General features: G+C 37.7%; 1 protein-coding gene across 4 annotated transcripts in view; it reads right to left on the bottom strand.

The window, feature by feature from the left end:
- Window positions 1–26,997, bottom strand: part of Kcnn2 (potassium calcium-activated channel subfamily N member 2) — a 444,782-nt gene that overhangs the window by 11,497 nt on the left and 406,288 nt on the right. For all 4 annotated transcript variants that reach the window (XM_047556193.1, XM_047556190.1, XM_047556192.1 and 1 more), the window contains 2 exons: window positions 15,542–15,683; window positions 5,471–5,581 (listed from right to left, as the gene is read on the bottom strand). In XM_047556193.1, coding sequence (XP_047412149.1) covers window positions 5,471–5,581; window positions 15,542–15,683 — 253 coding nt within the window. The remainder of the gene's footprint in view (window positions 1–5,470; window positions 5,582–15,541; window positions 15,684–26,997) is intronic.

Raw genomic sequence — 26,997 nt, forward strand, 5'->3', positions numbered from 1 at the left:
TCTGAGCTTGACAGGTTTGAACAATGGGGAGTTGCTACACAAAAGCATTATGGAAACTTCCAGGAAAAACTGGGACAAAAGTAGGTCCCTACATTCTGCATGTTTTAGATGAGAAGGAAGCTGATTTTGATGGAAAGTTTCCTCTTCCTCAATTAAGAGCCCTGCCATAAAATCATCTATGTGGCCCTGAGGCTTTCTGTAAACTCTCAGAGGACAGGGGTCAGGTGGCCTGAGTACAGTGCTTTGGTCATAGCTGGCATTAAATATATGTCTAAGCTATGAATTGAGCACCACAGCATATGTAATTTATACACAGAAACATCTAATCTTGAATGACAAACATTTGTTGGCCAGAGGATCCTTAGGATAAGAAAAACAGGCAATTTTAGAGAAGACATCTAGGCTTGAAATGGGCCAGTGAATTTCCACTTATGAATTGAAACGGATACCATGACAATTGGTATGAGGGGATTCAAAGTCCTAAGAAAGTACAGTACACAGAAGGCAGATCAATGGAGCAAGGGGAAGGGAGGAAGGACAGGAAAAGGCAGGACTTGCAGAATGGAATTACATTTATGAATTTCACCTTTATATATATCATAAAGCATTGATTAAAAAAAAACTATAAATGGAAGAAAGACAAGTGGAGTAGAGGAAGGAGCAGGGGGAGGGAAAGTGGAAGCACTAGGGATTAGGTCAGAATGAACCTCACTATTATGTATAACTGATGCACTAATGAAAACAGTAAAATGCAGTGCAGAGCCAGTTTTAAGAGTGCTTACCATGCTATATCTTTATCAAGAGGAAATCTCACAATTCTAAAATTAAGGGGGCTAGATCTATGTGAAATGAACTGAATTCAGGTTTTTCAAAAACCAAGGAAAGTCAGGGTAAAGACCTTTATTAATAGGAATCTCTCTTCTCTTTTGACTGTCCTGTACATATAGGAATGTTTACTCACCCTCTCTAATGCTCAACTCTAAATAGAATCTTTTACCAGAAAATTTTTGAAAAATTTATTGGGTATTTTGATAATAACTTGAGTAAAGAAAGGCTCTAAATAAAATGTACTGTTCAGAATAGTACTTACTCAGATGCCCTAATACGACTCTCATAAAGGCCATGAAATGTGGTATTGTTGCCTCACAGGTAATTATAATAAAACTGTAACAGTACTTTATAAACCACCAAAGCACTTAGAGAAGGTAGTCTTTTAACTGAAATTTTGATACAAATCTATCTGATAAAGGTAATGGAAGCATTGTCAAAAAGGATCTTTCTATTTTTCCTTGCTTTTCACTACTTAGAGTCTTCTGTTTCTTTGTTTTTATTTCTCCTGCCTCTTTCCTTAAGAAGTCTTTTTCACGTAAGACTTGCACTCTTTACAAATTGGAAGGGATCGCACTGGGGTGCCATCTGCCCTCTGTTACTGTCTCCTCTCCCCTCTCTCTGTTCTCCTTTGGAGCAGGTACCTGGAGCCTGAGTGAACACTGTCACTGTGGAATATGCAGAGTCAAAAGATCTGCTCCTTGCTTTTTTAACCCATTGGGCTGCATAACCAAGAACACTGTAAAAGTCGCATAGAATAAGTCCTAGAGAATTTAAGAGAAAACCAGGGAACAATAGGATGAAACTATAATAGTGTTCTCATTATGGATCTTATTGATACTTCTTAACAGGATTGGAACTGCCCTCAGAGGATATTAATATGTGCAATTATCTTGCTGCTATGGTCATCAAGCAACTTTAAATATTATGTCAGCATTCTCGAGCTTGTTTTCAAGTTTCTTTCCAATAAGAAGGTGTTCTGATGGGACTAAATTCCAAGATTTCCTCTTGGTTCAGACCCAAATGAGTGCTAATAATAATGTATTTCCTAAAGATACAGCTTGGTGAACACTGGAACTATAAAGTGATAGACTCAGTAGCTGGTCCTGTCTTTCTAAATGAGGTGACAAATTTTTGGAATTGTGCTTCCATGTGAAATCTTTAGATTGATCTGGTACATGTACCTCTTGGCTATTTTTTAATTCAAAGTGCCCTGTAAATTTTCAGAAGTACGCAGAACAATCTCCCTTAATGCTTGGTGCACAATGAACAGTGTGTTTTACCTTCAAATGTAGTATTTTACATGGTTAATGTCTTACAGAGAAATGATTTCTGTATAAAATTGTTGCCTGGAAAATTTGAATATGGTGAATAATTTTTCATGGAAATTGTTTGATTCAGTAAGGACACACACAAGAAGGCTTGAAAAGTTATTTTGTCCCTGGGAGAATAACTATTCTTTTAATATTCATATTGTTTTTTATTTATAGCATTACATTGATTTCAGAACATCTATTACCATTAGCCCTGTTTACCAATAGAAAAAAATTATTTCTCCTACATATTGTTTTAGAGAACATTTGTATTTTTAATCTCTTTGTATACTGTATATGGATTGCAAGTCCTTATTTACTCTTGGGTTATACCTCAGAAATCATTCATAAATTATTCAGTATTATAATTTTTATTCAAAAAGTCAAAATTATAAATGGGTCTGTTTAGGATTTCCATAAATAACCAAATGGAATTGAGTTCCAAGTAAATGATACTCATTAAGTTGATGACTTGCTATAAAATAATGGAGAAGACTATAAAAGGGCTGTTATTTTCATATATTGTGTTGAGTGTCATAGTGGAATGAGTATCATAAACAGAAATTTATGTTTTACTCTAGTGCTATTTCAACATTTATACTTAGTGACATCCTGTCTATAAAAATTGCTCTGTCAGCAAGCCTGCTTGCAAGAGACCTTTGGGTTCTAAGAAATGCTGCTCCACTCTGAAGGATTAATGAGATCCCAGACACAGTGGTGCATGCCTGTAATCCCAGTGGCTTGGGAGGCTGAGGCAGGAGGATCATGAGTTCAAAGCCAGCCTCAGCAACTTAGTGAGGCCCTAAGCAACTCAGTGAAACCCTGTCTCTAAATAAAATATAAAAAGGGCTGTGGATGTGGCTCAGTGGTTACATGTCCCTGGGTTCAATCCCCCATTTAAAGAAATTAAAAACGTAACGAGATAACAGAAGTAATAATATGAGATCTAAAGTTAGAATAGTACCTCTTGCTGAAACAGCTTTCTATAGGTAATCTGACTCTCCAAGCAACATTATAGAAGTTTATCTAAAACATACCAGAACTTATAACAAAAACACTAATATCACAAAACTGGTCAGTTTGCAGAAAGTTCATTCATTCATTAAAAATTAAAGGAATGTTATTTAGATCCTGGATCCATATCCTCTAGAGGGGGCCCATGAGCAATTTGAAGAAAAGCCCACGTGCTTTTCTGCCAGACAGGAAAGATGGGAGGTGTCATCTTATTTCCTAAGTGGTCTTAAAATATTGAAACAGCTTAAAATTCTCAAGTCCTAGAATATAATATCTTAACTCTTCATCCTTGGCAGTAAACACAGAACCCCAACCATATTATGTAAACAGTTTATTTGTGATCAGTGAATATGTAGTATTACAGAGGAGAGAAATTATAATAAATTTGTTTGATTCAAAGAATATTCAGAAATTTTGTTCCATTTTCTTCTTTTAAGATGTCAGGCCTTGGGGAATAACAAGTTGAGGTGACAATTCTTAACTGCAAGTGCTTTTGTACCTTTAGGGAAACTTCGGAAATATCAGAGGTTAGGGTTGGCATCTAGTTGAGGCCAGATGCTGATAAACATATAAAATGCATAGAACAGTCTTTGTTGAGAAGATTTATAGGATAAACTAATGGGTTATATGGTGTTTTTAGGTAATTTCTGCCTAATATCTTGAATGTGGCATTAATTCCTGAGAAAATGCATAATCTTTACGATAACATTTTACAGACTACACAAGGTACTTCAGTAGAGTGTTCTTTGGATATGGAAAAACTTGTGACTCTTACACAATGTGTAGTACAGAACTCTATGGACCAAGCACATTTTGAAATCTGGATTGGATGTGAACCAATAATCTCTTATGTCTATATTTCCCAGAAGACCTTGGAAAAGAAAAAGAAATTTTTCTATTCAGTTCCTCATTTACCTGTCTCCTCCCAGACACCCATTTAGAAATGTTCATGAATTTTGAGAACAGAACCAAGAGTTGGAAGAAAATGAGAGGAAATCACGGGGTAGGGGGCACATTTTGATGTGGTAAATCTGTGCAGAAACCATAGCATCTGCAGTTCAAAGGCTTTGAATATCTAGTACAAACGTGAACCTACTAACTGCAATAAAGTCTCACACTAGTGTCTGAAAGGTAAGACAGCATTAGCAAGACAACTGGAATGCACAAATGTAATATGTATAAATATTTGCATGAAAATGACTGCTCTATCTGAATATATTTACCAAATTAAACAAGGCCACTTTTTAAAAATCTGAGATGGGGTTCTCACTGTTGTTTCCCAGGTTGGCCTCCAGCTCCTGAGCTTAAGCAATCCTCCTGCCTCAGCTTCCGCAGTAGCTGGGAGTACAGGTACCTGCCATGTGCCCAGCTTCAACTAAGATCCCTTTTATGTATATAAGTAAAACTGAGCTCAAGTGAAAACCCTGAAGGCTGGAACTGTGTTTGAAAAATGCTATTGATTCTTTTATGGGTAAAGTTACAAAATGACAATGCATTTTGTTCTTGCAGTGACAGCCCAGCTGTTTTCCATTCTGGGCAGTGGTCACTATAAAATCATTTTCAGTTATTTTTTACTTCGGTGCTTTGAAGGTTCATGTAACTATCATGAAAGGCCAAGAATTTAGTCTAATAAAGCATCCCCCCACCAAGGCTTTCTAACTTGATATAATCACTGAGTGAGGGTAATAGCACCTCTCCGACGAGGTCCTGTCTTGAGGAGGACAGAAGTTTGCATACATGACACACCTGGAGCAGTACCTGGCAAGAGTGGGTGGTCTTCCAACACTCTCATCACTGTTTTCCTCTATCCTGAGTAAATACTAGGCCATTTTCAACATCTCTCTGATGGCCTTTAAGTCATGCAAAGGTCCTGTCTCTGCCTACACCTCAGTTTTCTAAAAGTTAGGGGTTCTTTCTTATGTGTCTTTGCCACACCTGTCTTTAGAACAGTGCCTTGCTCATAGAGGCTTTGTTGCATTTCATTTAGTCATTCCTCCATGACACTGGAGGGATAAACAGTATGATATTTTCTTCCCAAATATTGGTTGCTTCTTGCATCCTGCACTTCAGTCTTAAATATACCTATTTGTTTGAATCTGATTTATTTTATCCATATGCTAAACTGATCCAATTATTTCTTAATTGACCTAAAGTGAGGAATAGTTTATTCTAAAATGTGAACAAATGGAATTGATTCTAGGAATGCCTCAACTTTCAAATCATGTAATTTCAACCTCAGACGTCAAAAGTCATATCTCCCAACACTGAATCAGCATAGTAATATTCCCTTGAGGGATAGGTGGGTGATAACTTACTCTTTTCGTCAGCTGAGTATCCATCATGAAATTGTGCACGTGCTTTTCTGCTTTGGTAAGTTCTAGCTTTCTTGCCACCACAGCTACCACCAGGGCTGTACAACCCGCACCCTGAAAACAAGGAGAGAAGAAGACCCGGAAGAGTTACTACAGCCTTAGCCATAGTGGAAAATGTTTTGTACCAAATGCATTAAGTTCCTCAACATATTCTTTAGTGTCTTCTGTTAAGTATCAGAGGAAAATATGTGGCCAATAAATGGAAGTGAAAAGACTTTAAATAAAAGTTTAAAAACACAGTCTACTTACTACCAGATGAAATTAATGGCCCAAAAGGAAACTTGTTAAATTTTCAGATTTATTTTAAAAAATATAATAAATATATTATATACTTAATAAGTTAGCAAAGATGCATGGAGTAGAAATAGATTTTTCCTTAAAGAACCTTGAGACCTGCAGACTTGAGGCCAATCAACTTCAGTACAGCAGGAAGGAAAGAGTCGGATGATCTCAGCATGCACATACCCTCAGATTGCCCAAGTATCAGTGATCTGAACCTGGACAATGGAGATACATGAAGTGCTGGAGGCAAGGGATCACCATCTTAATATTGTGGAGGTTTAACTAGTACCAGGAATAGTTCATCTTCTTTTTGGAAAAATCATCAGTGTTTCTTTTTGAATTACAGGCCATTTAACTGATCTCTTGAGCAAAGAGGCATGACGCTGTACAGTACCCCCCAGGTTATAGTCCTGCCTTTCCATGGTCAAGGAGAACGTGTTGTGAGGAGCTGGGGGTCATATGTAAAATAAGACCTTGCTGAAACAGCCATCTGACCACTCCTGGCCCAGCAAACATACTGGAAGAGACCAACTGAGGGTCTGCTTCAGAGGCCTGGGAAGTCATCCCTCCCGAGAGAATCTTAACCCTAAGAGGACAACAGAGCAGTACAGAGTGCCAAGCCAGTCTCAGTGGACAGAGAATAAAGGGCACAGGCAGAAGTGCACAGGAGAGAAGCATTGGTAGGATCTTTGAATAGACTCAAATCTCTCTTAACTGGTTTTTAATAGCATCCCCTTTATGTTGGCCAAAAGGGTAGACAGACATCCAGGTAAGAGTCTCAAATTCCCAAAGGTAACCTGGCTTTCCCAATTACCACTACATCTAAGTATATATAGATCACTAGTTCAAATATCAACTCTGTGCTTTCAAAATATAGTGGTTAACATTCTACATCTCCAAAATTGAGAAATTGTTATATAACTTACAGCATACCTATAAATGCAGTGATGACTGTGTTAAATTTTTATTTCTATAACACATAAATAACATCTAAATATAATGTCTAAAAGGCAAGTTTGAAAAGCATACATATGATAGATATGCTCCTGGTTTTGTTTTTTAAAAAGACAATACACCCTGGAGACAGAAAACACTGGAAAGAAAGAAGCCCACCTGTGAAGAGGTTATCACTAAGTAGTTGTTATATTGTCAACTTATTTTGTTCTTCTCTGGAGCTCATATCTTCTATAATCAATAAATTATTTAAGAACATAATTTTATATTTAATGTGTCAATCATTTATGCTTTAAGAAAATTCCTAGCTTAACCTTTACATATCTTCATATTAACCTTACACTTTATTCATGAATCATACTTTACATATATTTCTATTGTATAATAAGTTATACAGTATTTTCATTTTTATTTGACTATCTTTTTCCATCTTGTCTGTATGAAGAAATTCATATCCTCAGAAATGAAGTGCTCCTAACCATATGATCAGAGAAAGAGGTGAGAAGGTATTTAGAAATCATCTGTTTAACCTTGTGATTTTAGAGATGAGACAACTAAAGCAGAGTTAATAGTTATTCAATTATCAGTCTTGATATTTCTTCTTCATCTCATGTATAATCCCATATTTTCCTATTTATGGTCAACTTTCCATATCCAGGATGCATTATGAGGCACTGTATTTTGAAACAAGACTGAAATTTGCCTTATTTTATCTGATAAAGTATAAGTGTTTAAACATTGATTAAAACTGTTGCAACTTTGACAGTTGTTCTCAACTTTGTGAACTAGGGTCCCTTGGAATGTTTGTGAGAATCCTATTGCTGTGAGTGTGTGCACAGTGAATAAATCTTCATCTTCAGGGATAAAATCCAGGCATCTGCAGTTTTTAAGTGATTCCAACATAGAGTAACTGCTCTAGATGAAGGAGGATATGAAGGAAATACAGCAACCTCCACAAACCACTTAGTATTAAAAGAAGACAATAAAGGTTCTTATTGGGTATTTTATTTATGAAGACATTCAAAATGATAAACAAGGAAAATAAGGGTACAGTGTGTGATAGTTATCCCAATATTCTGTGCTCTGGGCAGACAGTAAAAGTGAGGTGATTTTTAAACATCTACCACAAAATCTCATCATGGTGGACTGAACCAGTAGCCACCACGCTCACCTACTGTAGGGGTCAGCATTCCTTTGACAGATGCAGGATCATCACCTGTTGCAGGTGTGTAGCAGAGATTGTGAAAATCTGAGGGGGCTCCTAACTGCTAGAGAGATAGCTAGGAGAGGGCAGTTGGCACAAGAAGTTGAATATTGTTCTCCCCTGGCAGGTGTCCACTGCTGAGATCCTTCTGGAAAGAAATCAAAATCCTAAAAGAAGTGAAAAATCACTGGTATCAAGAGACTTTGGAATTTGATTTTGTGTTTATTCTTGGGCTCCATTCTTCCCTTGATGAGTCCTCTCTCACCCAACTTATGCATTAAAGTGATTACCTATGGTGCAAACTGGAGAAGAAAGTGAATTCAACAATTTAGTAATTGTTAAAACTATTGCCTACACACTTCACTCCATTATCCTAACTACCCCTTTAAAAGCTGTGCCTCCAGAGACACTTAGAAACCTCTTTTTGTTCAAATGCAAAGCCCTTCACTCCTTACCTTTAAACCTTATTTTAATTAAGGAAATCATAAACTTCCATCTCGCTAGGTTCTTAATATATCATAAGAGGATCTGATATGTATAGAATTATATCTCAAAAAAGGAACCTTTAGAGTTTTGCAAAATGAAACTGGCTTACTTCCAAAAGCTTTCTAGGCTTGAGGTAAATTTCTGCCAACACATTAGTGGTTATAGTAATTTCAGTAATGGCATAATGTTATTGTCCACTCAGCATCTATTTCCAGGATCATTCTGTTTCATAAAGTGAATAAGAATGAAAAGTAAGCAGGCTTTTACAACATTTTCTCCCAAGCTTGTCACCACCACAATCCATGTAGAAACAGTTGGGACTAACATATGTTACTCTTTGGAATGAAGAGCCCTGTATGCCTTTAGTAAGATGAGTCATATTCCTTTCACCAAAGTTAGAAAATATATCCTGGCAACTTTTCTCCCAGTCCATTTGTGTTCTTAAGGAAGACCAAAGCAAATCGCTAACCTGCCACTTTAAGATGCTTGGGCATCTAAAAACCAAGAGAAGAGAAGTGTTTATGTAGGCAGTATATGAAAAGCAAAGGTTTAGAGTTTCCTTCGTTTATCTTTCCTTCCAAGAAGGTAGATGCTAAAAGAAGGGGTGATACCTTGCTTTAGAAAAGGTAACTAATCACAAGTATTGCTGCTGTTCATGACCCTAAGTAAGGTCAAACTGAACAAGACAGATGACAGTGTAAGTTCTGGTTCAAACCCAACACCGGGAGAGTCCCAGATGCTGCCAAATTAAGATGTCTGTAAGAACACAAACTGCAAGCCATGTTGAGGCCTAGAATATAAAAGAAGTGGCCTCTTTATTCTCAAGATCATTTATCACCTAATGTTTGAAAATCCGATGGTGACAGGTTTTTCCTCTAACTCACCTAGTTCTATGGATCCTGCAAATGCCTCCACAGAATCATTTTGAAAGGTTCCTTCAATAGTATGCTGGGGAAAGGTTTGATTATTTCCTTATACAGATTCAAAGAATAAGGAAATTTATAATCTTCTGAAATTTCAGAATTCTAACTACCAGAGAGAGTGGCTCTGATAAAAAAAAAAAATTCAAAATATTCATCCTAAATTATACTCCCTTGGTTGTAATAATAGCTCCTAAAAGTTCAAACTATATATATAGTTTAATAGTCAACTTATTAGACTACAGAGACTGAGAGAATTAAAAGTTTTCACAATTAATTTTAAATATTATGATTTATGCTTAAGAATTAATAAAACAGCTTTAAGATTTTCATTTTTACATATCAGTTCATCCTCCAAAAGGGAGGTAAAATGAGTATTTGAAAACACTGCCTATTTTTCTGTCCCTGGGGTCGACTGACTCAATATCCTAGAACCATAAATACATTTTTATTGCACTTGCCTGACATAAATAATTATACTTTCATAAAAATATGTAAAACAATCAACTCTGGAAAATAGAATTCTATAAAATACTTAGCTTTAATATTACCTCCCATTGGAGTTTGGCAAGGTTTCTTTAGGTCATGAAAATAATTCCTTTTATCAAAAATGTCCTTCCTTGAGTTCCTTCAAATAAAAACTATTATTTGTTGCTGGAGGGCAGAGGTCAATTTCAAAAGCCCTCATCCTAAGGAAGAGGGCAGGAAGTGTGTGGTGTTTGACTGAAGTCCATGGGCTTGTGAAACCCAGGTCTCCATAATGGTGATTTGCTGGTTCAGCTCATTCTTGTATTTTGGGGGCTAGAAAGAAGGAAGTACTGCATAAAACTGGTCATCAACAATGAGTCATCCCTCAGTTTAAATCTCATTATTGGAAATGGTGCCAATGTGACTGCAGGTACTTTAGAGACCGGAAGTGCAGCTCTGCTAACTGAAAATGCTGATGGTTTAGAAAAAGGAGATGGAACTGTGGAGTCAAGGGGCTGAGCACTAGAGGGTCACAACCACTTTCAGCTACGCTTGCCTGAACCTGGAAGAAAGCAGATGTCATTTCTTCTGAAAGAAGGTCCCAATAAGGCATGGGCAGGGGATTTAGTCTTCTACCCATCTATCCCACCTGCAGTGCTGCACAAAATAAGAAACTAAGAATTTAGACATATATTCTCCTCTGTGGGCCTTTATTTGAGGAGACTGAATGAAAACACAAGAAAGAAACCCAAAGCAACAAAACCAAATATAAAGACCTCTTTAAAATTATTTGATATGAAAAAAAAAAACACCCAATGTAAAATGATCCTGGAGTATTTTGCTCATTCACGTGTGTGTTCTTAGGACTTGTATGTCTAGTGGCAGGGGATGAAGTCTTCAGATGGAAAGTGATACCTTAGGTTTAGCCCTCTCTCATTTACCAGTCATTTCTCCTTATGACTTCTAGTCAATTCATTGCTGTGTTCTGGACTAATGGCACAGTGCAACTAACCCTCGGGAATAAAGCTACTTAACCAACAACTGACTGAGTCTCTCTACAATGTGAAGTCAAGATTCCTCAAAAGGGCAGATTTGATGTTCATGAAATTATCAAGTTTTTAAGGAAAATACAAGGTGGTGTAAAGGCTTCTCTCTGGAACTGTTTCTCTTCCTAATAAAATTTTTAAATTTTATGTGTGATTTTTAAATTGTCATAAACTGGGAAAGCTTTTACCTTTTATTCATACAGAATTACTAGTGGGAAAGAAGAAATATGTTTGAACTGACCTCACTTTTGCTGTTTTGGCAAAGTTTAGGAGTTTACAGATCATCACTAGAGAACTGCTTATCAGATAATAACCTGCATCCCCAGGAACAGAGATTGCTCCATAAAGACAATTATGCCAAAACATTCAGTAATTAATACTCAAAAGAACCACCAAAAGTTGCCATAATTTATAGAAATAGAAAAACAAAGGTTACACATGAATGACTTGCATTCTATAATAAGAGGTAAGATATCCTTACCAAGGAGGTTTCTCCTGAAACAATCATCCATGTTCATAAGAAAGAGAAGATACATAGCTTTTAGGATGTGTTATATCTGTATAGATATAAAATGGCAGACTGGGTAGATGCTAAATAAAACATTCACTTTCTCTATTGTAAAACTGTAAATCCTGAGAAACTAGCACATATGACTTAGCAATGTTATTTGCCTACCTACTGCCTTCAACCAAAACAAGGAAGCCATTTAGAATTCATCCCACTGGTTATAATGACACCCACAACAGGAAATTCTCAGATCCTCAGTCCTTCCTCAAATAGAGGAAGGGTAGGAGAAAATATAATTACAATCTAAATTGTTTTCTTTTGAAAGGTAATGAGTGATTTTTTTTTTTCTGTTGGGCAATTCCATGATTGTGTGTTTTTAAAATAATATCCAGGAGAGAGGAAGAGATCTCTCTTAAACTCTAATTCCTATGTATATCCTGGAAAAAGGAAATTTCTACCTGTTTGATCTATCATATTTCATTTGAATACTTTTTTTTTTTTTTTTGCAGTGCTGGGGTTGAACACAACAGGGCTTTGCACATGCTAGGAAAGCGCTTTACCACTGAGTTGCACTCTCAGCTCTAACATTTGAATTCCTATTACAGTCTTTCGACAAACAAGCTCCCCCTATTTTAGTAGTTTCAAATCATCTATGTCTAATGTTGTAAACACAACCTACACATTATAAGAAAACTTTGTGTGATTATCATGGATTCACAATTTCAGACGAGAGGCTCTTTTTTGATAATGCTTTTTTTTTTTCTCCCAGAAATATTATAGAAAACTATCTTTCCTCATGATTTAACAATATATTTCACAATATAACTCTGCCCAGAACACTGCAGATTAATCTTAATCTAATGTCCTAGGCTCAAAAATATGGCCCATGACACAAATTTACCTATTTAAAAATATTATGGTCTAATTTTGAATTTTAACCAATGAAATGTGAAGATCTAAGATGATGACATGCAATTATTCATCAGTTTCAATTAGCTTTCTGAAGAAAATAGGCAGTCCTAATTTCCTTTTCTGTACATTTTGAAATGGGAAGTTCTTATAGGTATCAGCATTTAGGTAGACTGTACTTTGAAAAGAAAACAAATCACATCAAAAGATAAATTCCATCAAATTTTCATAAATGCAAGAAAAAGAATTCAAATGTAAAAGCACAAAAAGCATAATACTTCAGAGATAATATACAAGATGATTTGGAGATGCCCCTGTACTCTCTCAAGAGTGTTGAAGATTGTATTTCTATTTCACAGTTTATTAAAGGCCAGAGCTGAGAAGGGGGAGAGAGACAGATGACTTGAGAAATCTGACAATATGTATTTGACTTAAATATGCACTGCAAATGTCCAAGGGAGAACAGGAAAATAAACACTGAAGTAAGAACAAGTTATTTCTCGCTTAACATGATGCAAAAGTGCATTTATACTTCCTAAAATGAAAAGACAACAAAGGCAAAGAACAAAATAGAAACACATTTCAAATATTCAGGAAAATAACTTTTTATCAGTACTATGGGAAAAAAATTACCTTCTTTTAGGAATCTTTACTGTCATTCAACATTCTCCATATCAGTGTCTAGCTGACCTCCATGCATCCCTCTCAATCCCTATGGAATTTGTATGCAAGATATAATCAACTCCCAGACGCTCACCTCAGAAGACTACCTAGTAGCCTAACTCCACAGGGGTTTGCTGTGTGCAGGGAGATAGACAATCCAACTCTACATATCACTTCAACTAGATTAGTAGCTAGATTAGTAGCTTTCTCTGTATGCAAGTAAACCACTTTTGATCAGGTCACTTAAGAAATAAGTCCATTCCTTATGAGGGAGAGGAAATGGAGCTCCACAGCCTAAGAATGAAGGGACTGTTTTACTGTGGGCCTAGAAAGCAGGAAGGAAGTTCCTGTAAATTTTATTACATTATAATAAAGGATGTTTATGATTTCTGTTTTTAAAAAAACAAATAGTGAGCCTAAGCAAGGAAGCGGTTCAAGAAGGTAAATAAAAGATTTTTGCTGCAGGATGAGACCTGAAGGAACCATTCTTGAGTCTTTAAGGACAAAGAAATATTAAGGAAAGAAAAAAGTACCATAAGGCACTGTATCCAGGCAAGACTGATCTCAAATCTCAAATCTGGTGTTGATCCCAAAGTGCATGAGTCCATTTGCTTGACTCCTCAGACACACCTAATTCAAGAATAAAAGGGGGTACATCTTACTAGAAAAGAGCACTAAGGAAGTTTTTTCTAAGAAGCCCTAAGGAAAAGACTGCAATCACCAGTTTGTTTTTGTTTTTTTTTTTTGTTTTTTTTTTTTTTTTGTTCCGGGGCCTCCCCAAAATATATCTCTGCACATTTTATTTCCCAAAGTGTTGTACTGTATAATAAAATACCAGTATTTAAGGAAAAAGGGGGAAATAATACAAGAGTAAACATAAAATAGAGCATACTAGGTATAGTGAAAACAAATTAATGTTCACTATAATTTACAAAACCACAGTTTTCTTTTACAAGTGAATAATATAAAATTATGCCCCCAAATTATATTTTTCACAACTGGGCTTGAAATGCTCATCTTGTTACTTATGGTTACTTCAATATTGGTCCTGGAATTTTCTTTTCACAACTTGCTCCCTTATCCCTGTTGAATACACCAAATGGGAGAAGAACACTGCCAGTCTATCCAGGTCGTAGGCACCTGGTCCTTCCAGCTGGCTATAAACTCTTGGAACACTCATGCTGGGCAGGTGCTGTGAGGGTGTGTACTCCACACTGGACACTCTCAAAGGCACTCAAATGGCTAGCCTGTGCTCTCCCTTGCCTACCAGTGGGCAAGGTGTTGAGCAGTGCCAACACCACAGCATAGGTGTTGAGCAGAGGTGCCAAAATTTAGGAATTCTGGTCATTTCCACCCTAGGGAGCTCTTAGTATTGCATTATATTTTAATGTAGACAAAACCCAAACAAACATCAACCAATGACCCCTGATGAAATCAAACTTTAAAAGCAGATAAGGATTGAAGAGAAACCTAGGCTGTTGAAAATAATGCTGATTTGAAACTACCTATGGCTTAAATATGTACAGACGCTCGCACACTTTTATGATAAGTTTGCTAGCTCCCATTTCATGTACCCGAACTAACAGAGCAAAGCAGCGTGGTTAACTGACAATGTGTGAGGGTAGAGAATGGTCAGAGCTTGGTAGGCATCCCAGAAGAACTAGGGTATGCCACTTACCACCAGCACCAAGCCTTTCTCACCTGTTCTAGGAGACCTGACTTCTTGTCTCCACCTCATGCCATTCCATGTCCCCCAGTTGCTCCTGCCCATTGTCCTTGCTCAAATGAACTGAGCTCCTGGCCTCACTGCCTTCAAATCAATTTCCTCTTTCCAGAATACTTCTCCTTCCTGGATACTCACCTTCTCACTTCAGATTAAGAGTCAATTTTCCAGAAGTTATTTCTCAGGTGAGACCCCATCCTTGTCCCCCAACCTCCTAAACAGTTTAGGAGTTTCTTCTTCTGATACTTGTCACAAATGTAAATAATTTGTCAATTATTTTTTAAAATATAGGGCTTCCCCTACAAGCTCCATGAAAGCATGTCAGGGAAAGTTTGTTTTCTTTTGCTATATTCCCAGGTCCCTAGGCCAGTGCCTGTCACTCAACAAATATTTGTTAAAATAATAAATATTATAATTATATAATTCCTTAACCCTTCAATATACCTTTAGGTAGTTATTATGGTCCACGTTTTTCAGATGAGGAAAGGTCAGAGAAACTGACTCAAGTTCACACCGCTAGTAGGAAATGGCAGAACCCAGACTTAAGAAATTGTCTGACTCTGAGGCTAAACTCCAAGATCAAGTTTGTTCATCAATTCAGTGCTCGACCCAAAGAGCAATCTAACAGTTCTGTCTTCAACAGAAATTCACGATGAGAAGAAGATGTAATCTACTGATATTCCTTCTCGTAACACAAATCTGATTTAGTTATGGATTTCCTGCTGTTTTTGGAAAAAGAGTAGCTCACGATGATCTAAGTACATGGACTAATGGTTTAAGGGCCTTCTTGAGTGTAAATGAAGGAGATATGGAAAAAACAAACAAACAAACAAACAAAAAACCAGACTTACCATAATTCCAGTAAGCAAACAGACTCCTTTTCCACAGTATGTGTTGGGTACCATGTCACCATAACCAATGGAGAGAAAAGTTATTGATATCAACCACATTGCTCCAAGGAAGTTGCTAGTAACATCCTGTTGATCATGGTACCTGAAACACAGCAAATGAAACCAGTTCTTTATAATTCATCTATGGTGTGGTAGCCAACGACAAATTGATTCAATTCAATGAAGTCACTCTTATCTTCTATAAACTACTCTATTTAGAAGTTTTCAAAGTTGGTAATAGAAATAAAATTGAGGTTCTATCCAAGCAATCTGAAAAACAGAAGAAAGTGCTTCAACTTTAAGAATAATCAAGAGAAAAATTACGAAACATGAAAACTGATTTTCTCACTGAAGTAACATGAAATGTGCACATTAATCTTTGTGGCCTCCTTTGGCCTCTGCCAATGTGTCACTTCTCTTTGATACCTAGTTGATGTACCAGACCTATGCAGCAATATGTAATTGCCCAATCTCACACCACACCTTTGTAGCAAAGGGTATCATGCTGTTCCCTTTGCTTGAGCTGTCCTTTGCTACCTTGATTTCCCTGATAGGCCAAGTCCTCATCAGTCTACAAAATAAATGCAGGTGATAGACTCTTCTGTCTCCTTTTTACCCAGCCTCTCCTCTGTCTCCTTTTTACCCAGCCTCTCCTCCTTCAGTATTGGGTGTTTCCCTTTATTACAACACTGTATTGTAAAAGCCCATCTACCAGGAGGTCCTTCTTTAGCTACCATCCTTGAAGACAGAAAATGAATCTCTGATCATATAGTCCCTCCCCAGAAACACACCTAAATATGTCTTACCAGTTGCACACAAGAATTTATAGTGAAGAAAAAGGAAGGATACAATTTATCCTGATTATTCTTTGAGGTGTCAAGTTTATCTGATGAGGAAAAAGGTTTTTATATAAGAAAAAGACATCACACTTCGCTTGAAGTAACAGCCTCAAACAGTAAACTTATGCCCATGATGTACACACTGCTATCCATCATGTGTACATATGACAGACAGGCCATGCAAATTGTTGCTCTGGAAGAATATTTTCTGGCTGCACATTCTCTGTAGTCATGCGGCCCTGTAGCCGCGCTGTGGTCTCTACAGCAACCAGACCCCAAACTGAGGTCACAAGGGGGTTTCTTGCCCTTCGCCCACCTCTTCTTAAGAAAAACCCTTCCTTCCCATCTCGCAGACACCACTTGGAAGGCTTTACTTTCCTTGCTTCTTGCTCTGCAAGAGATGTTTGGTACTCATTTCCCCTGACTTTATTCATTCAATCCTGCCTTTTGACTCAAATCTGTCTCTGCTGCCAAGGTTGAGGGGGCAAGGAATGTGTTCCTGGCCAGAGCCCTAGGAATGATCCCACCTACAACTGCACTGGGCATGGGGATCTCTGTACTCCCCCACCCCCCATTCCTCATCTCATGCTCCTGCTTTTATTACCCAAAGTGCAGGAGGTTCATGAAGTATAAGCCTTCTTCCACCATATCAGTGGCTCTTACTCTGTCTTGTATACAAGAAGACACATGCTGATCATTTTCCACTTTTTCCTTCTTCCACATAGGTAAGAGAGAAGCTAAGAAATGCCCTGTTACTGTGGACTAGAGAAAGAGAAGTTCCAGGCTGGTGTGAGTGGAGCCCCAGCATGAGGAGGAGAGAGAGCAACCACAGTATATCCTAAAGTGAAAAGAGTATGTGAATAGGCAGCCAGCCCTTGCTGAGGAGAATTCCACAAGTTTCTTGGGGCAGGAGGGCAGACACCTCAACTATTCTAAGGAACAGCCTCATTGACCTAGTTTCAGAGAACCCAGTATGTCTGGGGGAAATGCTGTCATTGCTCAAAGGGAAGCCATAGTATATTCCTAGTATCCCAGCAGGACAGGCGAGTGCACTTCTGGAGTGTCTTTACTGTATAATATGCACATGGGGGTGAGCTGATGCTCTTGGTGCTATGCTTAGCTGTAACATGAGCTAAGAAGCTTCTGTGGACTGCTCTGCTTCAAAACAAGACCCTTAGAAGCAAGCTTTAATCGTGGACATTGGGACTCTCAAATAAAGATTACTTACCATGTTGTGGCCTAAAACAGGGAAGACCTTTCCATGGCATTGATATAAGCTGTACAGAAGAGGTGTGCAAGAGAGTTCATTTCCCTATTTGACTTTCAATTATGAAATAGAGTTTCTTTTAAACAAGGCATGATTAACAGACAGATGTGATATACCTAAGAAAGCTCATTCCCTGAGACCTACATACATCTACATCATATTTATTGAGTGCTCACTAGGTGCTCAGCGCCTGACACGTTTTCCTGTTTAACAAGTCATGTTTTACTACGGACAATCTTTGGCTGAAACAGTTACATTCTTCACCCTCCACTTATCAACAAGGAGTCCTTAGAGTCTTAGTTTTTAAGCACTTACCAATGTGCTGAGAGAAATCTTCATTTGGAGTTATTTTCACACTGCCACTTGGAGTGACCAGGACACTACACTCTGATAGGCATGTGGTTTTCCTTTGGTAGAGTCACTAATGATGAGAGGAGGCCTCATTCTCATACTATAAACCAGCGTTTCTAAGGGACTTATATTGAAGATGTGTTATTTATTAAAGATGAGCAGCTGAAGAAGAGTTAGTTTGCTGAAGGTTCCAGTGAAGGCTTTGCACGGCAATTTTCATTCATCGGCTGCTCTAGACTTTGAAAACTAAATAAAAAGTGCCACAGGAAGACAAGCTGAGAAGGCTGCTGCCATGACCAGCATGGCCAAACTCTCAGTTTCAGTGAGGGTCAAAGGAAGATTAGAAAAATAAAGACTCGTGAACACAGATTTCGAAGATTAAGCTGGAATCAGGTGGAGTGCTGCTCTCTGATGGAGAAGCAGATCTAAAGAGTTACACCAGCACTCTTTATTTATATATGTCTCATGATCAGGTTAAAGACTATGCAACCATTATTCTTTGTATTCAGGAAAGTTACAGAAACTAGGGCATCTATGTAGCTTTTCCACAGTTGCAATTCACAGTTGCAAAGTGCAACGTTAGGAGCTTTGTGTAGATCTCAAGAAAGTCTATTGTTTAAAGTTACTGTAAAGTGAACAGGAGAAGTGGAGCTGGTGAAACATTGTGGTTGTCTAGCCTAAGAATTCCTTCCTTCCCAGGAGCTGTGTGCCTGAGATCAAGGTCAGAGCTGACAGGACTCTTACACAGAGCCTCCTTAGGCAGGGCGTTTCCACAGCAGCTAAACATCCTGTGCCCTTGCACAGAAACATTCCCAGGCACCAGGCATGCCATAGCCATGAGATCATCAGAGACCCCCAATCTGTCACTGCTCTCCCATCCTCTGTCACTGCTCTCCACAGCCTGCAAGGAAATCTCAACCCTGGCATGGATGTGGAAGCCTTCTCAGCTCATCTTCCTGTAGCACTTTTTATTTGGTTTTCAAAGTCTAGAGCAGTCGATGAATGAAAATTGTCATGCAAAACCTTCACTGGAACCTTCAGCAAACTAACTGTTCTTCAGTTGTTCACCTTTAATAAATACACATCTTCAATATACAAAAAAATCTCACCCATCCTCATTTGGCTCTCTGCCAAATGCTCTGAAGTATTATGTCACTGGATGGTTCAGTCAATATTTATGATATGCTAACCACATTACAGTGCATCACAAACTGCAATCCCACACTGATTAGACACAAATATGTTTCTAGGAGTTGGTATTTTATGGGTATATAAAGGATACTTCAATGGTAAATTATCTTTTTTAACTTATGAAATAATAAACCTGTCTGAAAAAGTAGCTCAAAATGGAAAATAACATCTAATACTAATGTTTATGTTGTCTTCAGACATACTTCATTGTGAATAGTCAGGATGAGGTAATTAATAACCAAACTAGATACTATTAGAATAATTACCTGATTTCTTTCTTGGCGATTCAGAAATACTAGACTTATCAACATGATGACATTACCACTTAGAACACCCCCAGGTTTTGAGTCAATGCCAGATTCACACCATTGTGAATGATTAACAAGTGCAATTTAAGGTTAAAGAACTTTCTAAATATTTCTTAGAGTAAAAATTGATGGCACAGAATCACTCCGACAATTCCAACCTTCTCCATAAGGAGAACTGTTTTGAGAAGAGCACTGAAGAAATAACTCATATGGCAAGTTGCAGGTTCTGATCAATATGAATGCTGATTTAATGAAAGATATCAAATAAGATTAATATCAGTGCAAGGAATGCCTGGTGGTCTCATGCTTTTAAAATAAAGAGTTTGGGGTTTCAGCAGAAGACTACTTGAACTGTTTTCCAGTGCTCCATGCTTTGCAGAGATTTTAAGATCAAAGCCAGGTGTGGTGGCGCATACCTATAATCCCAGTGACTCTGGAAGTTAAGGCAGGAGGAGCACAAGTTTGAGGCCAGCCTCAGCAACTTAGTGAGTCTCTAAGGAACTTAGACCTTTCCCAAGAGAGAAAAATTTTTTTAAAAAAAGATTGGGAATTTGGCTCAGTGGTAAAGCATCCCCAATTCAATCCTCAGTACAGGGGGGGAAAAGCAACCAAGATTGTAAGATCAGCTTTAAGGTTTTAAAAAAGGAAAATGTTTCTTTTCTTAGTTTCTATTCCTTATTCATTTCTTCATTCACTGCTGACTGTGGGTCTAGCACTGTTTTGTAGATCACGAGTATGAAAGCTTAATGTTAAATATAACATTTGTGGAAGTTCACAGGGGTTATCTTTCCAAGGCAGTCCCTGTCTCCTTCCCTGTGTAAGAGCCATGCTCTGCCCAGTACTCCTGCCTCCCCACTGCAGCCCCCAGAGTGACTGATGGCTGGCAGTCAGGCTGGCGTCTTTCACAGCTCTTCCCTGCACATGCATTTCCTTCTGCCTGGAAACTCCTTCTCCTGTCTTTATAGTCCTAACTTGTACTTTGAGAATCTATTCTTGGGTCCCCTTTTCCAGAGTGCACATAGATTTCGGTCAGCATGATACTCCAGGCTCATGCTTTCCTTGTATCCCCAGAGCATCCTGTAGATCTCTGTGGCACTGTTCAGTGAATGCAAACTTGGGTCACAAGATAGGTAATGTATAATTTGATCATCGAGCATGCACTGAGAATCAAAATCATGAAGAATTTGAAGACAAAGATTGTGATTTAGTCATTGCTATATCAATGAAAAATAAAAAGGGAGCTAGTGTTCATTAAATTAATTAGTGTGATAATGTGAAATGTGTTCTTGATCTCACTTTACCTCGGCCACATGCTTCAGGATCCATGTACAGCAGGTAAAAATGACTCTTCCCCGTCAGTCAACATGAATTGCATTTGTTATGTTACATCCTATGATCTGTGTGCAATTTATATTTTTACAGCTATAGAGAACAATTCAACACCACAGGTGACAAACTATGTTCATTAATACTTCCTTATTAAGTATTAATACTAGAAATGGCAAAATATCTTATTTCAAATGTCAACTGTGGTCTCAAATCTCATCCTTAATTATATAATTAAAAACATTATGGATTTTATGTGAGCAATATACTATCACTTCTTTCCCAAATCTACCTCTGTCTCCTGAAATGTCAATATAATTGTACTAAGATAATTTTATAGTTATAGTTATAAAACTATACAACAAAGGGAAAGGAAGAGAGACATTGGAGAATTAGAAACACATTTTTACATGAATGAAAATTCATCTCGCTTTCACCCAAGATGGAGCAATAGGGGACTAGATTATACCTTCTCCTGAAACAACTTTAATAATAGATAAAATATATGGAATAATGGTTAATAAGATATTGGTCTCCTAGCAACAAAAGGCAATGATTCCTAAGAGATGGTAAACCAAAGTGAGCCACATCATCGTTCTAGTTTAATGCCTAAAGAGAATATACAGAGCTGAGTGTTGGTGGCGCACGCCTATAATCCCAGCAGCTTGGGAGGCTGAGGCAGGAGGATCATGAGTTCAAAGTCAGCCTCAGCAATTTAGCAAGGTCCTAAGCAATCCAGTGAGACCCTGTCTCAAAATAAAAATTAAAAGAAAGGGCTGTGGATGTGGATCAGTGGTTAAGTGCCCCTGAGTTTAAAGTTTAATCCTTGGTGGAGAGAGAGAGAGAGAGAGAGAGAGAGAGAGAGAGAGAGAGAGAGAGAGAAAGAGAGAGAGAGAAAGAGAAAATGAATATACAGAGAATGCAGCTCAGAGAAGCAAACCAGGTGGAGTTCTGAGGTCTCCCTGTGTTGAAGGACAGATCTGAGAATCTAAGGAGGTCAAGAATTTATAGGCCAAAAACCAGAGAAGAGGAATCCCCATAGAGAGATAGCTATAGATCTGCAGAGGGGTCTCTTTGATTATTCAACCAAGTACTAAAGGACCTGGATGTAGAACTACCCAAAGCTAGAGAAAGGGAAATAATATATGTAAAGAGATACAGTATACTTGAATAGCAAATGGTATAATATGAAGTGAAAATAAGATTGTTAACTTAGGTAAAGTATGCCTAAGTGTATAGGCAAGCTATAAACCCTAAAAGAGCCATTAAATTAACACATCAAAAAATAGTAACCGATAATACAATAAATGATCAAATAAAAATAGGATATAGCAAATAGAGGGGAAGCCAATAACAAAGGACAGAAGAGAAAGAGCAAGAGGACAGCATAATCGATAATTGCATTAAAAACAAATGGCCTAAATATTCCCCAATAGAAGGCACAGACTGACATAGAACCCCTGAAAGTTTCATTGCAGAAAGCAGGAGTCACATGATGGACAAATTGGGTCCAAGGTTGAAACAGGAGAACTGATGGAAAGCCTAAGTGTATGGAATGAAGGATCCGCAGGTCTTGCCTGGTACTACCAGACATTCACAGGAGACAGAAGGCTAATTCTCTGGAGATAGACTGGAGACTCAAGGATCCAGGGCCCAGGTAAGATCAGAAGAGATGTCTGGGGCTGAAAGCATAGGGATTGAGTTCAAATTTCTAAACTAAGCAGCAGCGATCTTAACTTTTTTTTTCCTTCACACTATCTCTGACCCTGTATTAGAACTTGCTAATTCAGACAAAGAATATTCTGAACAGCTTCAGAGGAAACACAATTATGCATTAACAAGGATTCCCTAACAAAAATCTCAGCTTTACTCTGCATTGAGTTTTACCAAACATTAAGCTGGTCCCTTTCCCGTACAGCTTCCAACTGGCTTCCAATTTACCACTCTTGGATATGAAAGAACAACAAGTGATCAGCACACATTTTTTGCTTCCAATAGGAAAAAATACAGACCATAAATAAATAGGAAGGAATGAGAGGAGGGTGGAAATAGAAAACACTTGAGATAATGGATAGTAATGGGGTGTCACTGAACTCTGAAAGTTATACCATGAAAGGTCTAAAAGGGAAAACTCTGCATCTGGAAAACAGGATGAAGGAAAAAAAAAATCCTGGAATAAAACTCAAAATTATAGTGAAAACATACCAATAATACAATGAGACCATAAATCAGCAGAAATCTCTCAGGAAGTAGAATAAAAAAGATAAAGGGGAAAGGGAGAAGAAGAACACATGTTCTTAGAGAATCAACACAGAGGGGGCTGGGGCTGGGGTTGTGGCTCAGGTGTAGAGCGCTTGCCTAGCATGTGTGAGGACCTGGATTCCATCCTCAGCACCACATAAAAGTAAAATAAAGGTATTGTGTCCATCTACAACTCAAAAACAAAATACAAACAAGCAAAAAGAAAAAATGCATTGCTTGAGAATCAACACAGAGGACCCAGCAACTGTCTTTCCAGAAGGAGAATACAGAAAGTAGAAGGAATAAAATAAAAATATTCTTTTATTTGTTTGACAGGAAAACTGGAAAGCAGCTGTCTTCTCTAAAGGGAAGACTCTCAGAGAATTTGCACACAGAATAAGAAAAGATCTAAGCCAGGATGAATTGATATCAAATTTTAAATAGAAATATGGAGAGGATATTAAAAAGTTTCAAAGAGGCGAAAAAAGAGCAAAACATTAAAAACAGTGGCTTCTAACATTATTTAACTAGTATAGATGTGGGGGAGGGGGAAGTGTAGACAATCAATATCTCCTGATTTTGTAGAGGGGAGGGATGGAGAATATGGAAGGAGACTGAACGGGTGAACCTCAGGTCCTCTCTCTTCTTGGCTTGCCCAAAGAGCAGTTATATTTTTCTCTGTGTGGTAACCTTACCTGGGACAGGGGTAACTCCCCCAGGGCACCTCCTCATGCACCTCTGACTCTCATCCCATGGGGAAGCATCAGCACACCGGGCAGCCCATTGGCTCTGGACTAAATCTGCTGGCACTGTCTAAATCTGCTGAATGTCAGCAATGAGGCTGAAATTCCATGTCCACCCAGTTGCTGACACAGAGATGTGAAAAGAGTATAAATGATGTTTTTCCAAATCATAACTGTGTGCATATAGTTTTGATTCAAAGTAAAAGCAAATAAGTGACTCAATGAAAACCTATAAGCATAAAAAGTAGTACAAAGAAGGCATATATATGAGATCAGAGGAGAAAAGTCCTGAGTGCCAATGGCTCAGAAAGGAGAGGTAGCATGAGTCTCTTACACTGCTCTGTATCAAAGATGTTCACCTATAGCTGAATTGGAGTCACTTGGGAAGAACTAACAAGGCCATCCATAGCCTACCTGTAACCAATTAAGCTAGAACTCTAGGGAAGGGTCATGACGTAGGAATTTTTAAAAAATGTTTCCCAGGTGATTTCAATGTGCTATCAAGTTTCAAAACCATCAGGTAGTTTTCTTTAAGGAGCAGTTTCTCACTTAATAATATGTTGAAAATGTACCATCACACACGTGCCCTTTTTTGGACTTCTTTTTAGGCATATAGGTTTTATTTCGTTGAATGACATTTCATTTGCTTTTATTGTACATCAAAACTGTATGTATATAATTACAATTTGGAAAGAGATAATTTATACTCTTCCTACATCTCTGAGTCTGCAACTGGGTGGACATGGAATTTCAGCTTCATAACTGACATTAAGCAGATTTAAACAGAGCCACTCAATCATATGTTGAATATCTACCTATATAAAGGAACATTTTGAGGCAATGAGAATATGTAGATGAATAAGAAATGGTAAGCATTCACAAGCTTAAAAATCTAGTAAGGAGAAAACTGATTGCAAGGAATAATAAGGTAATACTCAAGTTGTGATAAATGTGAGACAGATGTCAGGACATTGTGAGAGATATATATGTAACAGATTGAAACTAATGTCATGAGTGTCTAATAACACTGATGCCTAAAACTAGTTTTAATTCAAACAAAACGTGCTGGATATGGTGGCACATGCCTGCAATCCCAACAGCTCAGGAGGCTGAGGCAGGAGGATCACGAGTTCAAAGCCAGTCTCAGCAACTTAACGAGGCCCCAAACAACTTGGCAAAAACCTGTCTCAAAAAAAAAAAAAAAAAAAATGCTGGGGATGTGGCTCAGTGGTTATGCATTCCTGGGTTCAATCCTTGGGGGAAAAAATCAAATAAAAATGTAAAATTCAGTAATTCCAAAAGCTTTACTAAAAACCTGAGTGAGGGTGCTCTGAATGTAAATGCTGTAAGTGTGTGTATATAACCACCCTGGAAAGGAAATATCTTACCTAAAGTCCCTTCAAACCAGAGAATTTGAATGTTGTCCATCCATGGGACTTTCTCAATCCCCTCCTGGTGTTTCTACTTCTCTGCTCATCATTGAATCAAGGAACATGCATTTGATTTTAGGATCTTGAGGATTCTGATATAGATAGACTTTCTTTAATACCACCAGCAAGTTACCAGGAAAAGCAGCAGAGATAGCAGAATGTTACCTCTAAAGCCCAACTTTAATTTAGGTCTGAGCTGGTTTGAATTTTCATAAATTATTTAACTCTTTATTAATCTAAATGAATTCATTTCCTTGATTTTATTTTGCTCCTTTGACTTCCAAAAACCTTGGAATTCTTTTAATCTTCCCTTTTGATTTAGAAAAAAAGAAGCCAAATTCTTTTTTCCTCTTTCCCTGTGTGTGATGGGGCAGGGTTCTACAAAATGACTGATTCCTTTCCTTGTGTTAACCTTGGTTAATAAGTTTCATTCATTCATCATTCACACTTAGGGTAGAGTCCATCAGTATGGCTAAGAGAATATGGGCTAAGAGAATAACTTTTTAGTGAAGCCCAAACTTCCTAAGAGGAAGAGGGTGGTGACAGAACGCATGAATTTTCAAACTTGAAGAATTACATTTATGCTTTCCTGAAAAGATGACAAAGATGTTTTGTTGTCTGACTCTAACATTCTTTCATATTTTCATTTATATCGTAATAGGTGATTTTTGGCAATGACTTATCTGTCAATAAGTTAACAGATCTCACACCTATATAATTTTCTGACTATGTTAAAAGTATTTAGGAAGACAGATGGTATCACATTAACATCCTTTTAACAGACAGGAAAAGACAAGCCAAGGCTCACTGTCATTTAGATTCTCTTTGATTGAGGTATTTAGTGAAACATGATCAACTCCGGGAGAGAACTTCAGGGCCCAGGGCCACAGTCATGAGTCTGGCACCTCAAAGTGAAGATGGAGAGGAAGGTATACATATCCATCAGGAGGGTTTTCTAGACTGAGAATCTCATTTAAGCAGTGGTTCTCAAGCCCGGCAGACCTAATGCCCTCTTTAAAGATCTTAAAAGAAAATCTAGATAGTACAACTTATGCTTTATGAAAAAAAAAATCAATTTAAAAATCAATATAATACCTCAACTGTACAAGGAAGAGGTAAAATTGAAGTAACTTATTCAATCATGTATTTCAGTATCTAAACACTCCATCCAGCAAGACTGAACTAAAAGAAATAAGCAGGAATGAATTGCTTATACCTATATGAAGAAGCATTTTAATGTAATTAAGTCTGTGAAGTATGTATTTCATAAGCCACAGGGACAACCACAACTGCCTTAGAGGGTTTTTTTTTTTTAAACTTCTGGGCTAATTCTAAAAAAAACCCATTCAACTGGCTATTACTACTGAGCAAAAATAGTTTATGTTCACATTTAAAATGAATTTAGGTCTAAGCTAACAATATTATAAACAAGTTTTTCATATTTGAAATACCTAGCAAGTCATTATAAGGAAAGTGAGATGTAGAACAGCTTGTTGGGTAAGAATGTCCCCCATATAACAGAACAGAGCTGCTAGCTGTGATGGCACATGCCTGTGATCCCAGCAGCTTGGCAGGCTGAGGCAGGAGGCTTGTGAGTTCAAAGCCAGCCTCAGCAATTAAGTGAGGCCCTAAGCAAGTTAGTGAGACCCTGTTTCAAAACAAAACCAAAAGAGAGCTGGGGATGTGGCTCAGTGGTTAAGCATCCTCTGGGTTCAATCCCT

The sequence above is a fragment of the Sciurus carolinensis genome, chromosome 6 (assembly GCF_902686445.1).
Source record: "Sciurus carolinensis chromosome 6, mSciCar1.2, whole genome shotgun sequence".
In the NCBI taxonomy this organism is placed as follows: domain Eukaryota; kingdom Metazoa; phylum Chordata; class Mammalia; order Rodentia; family Sciuridae; genus Sciurus; species Sciurus carolinensis.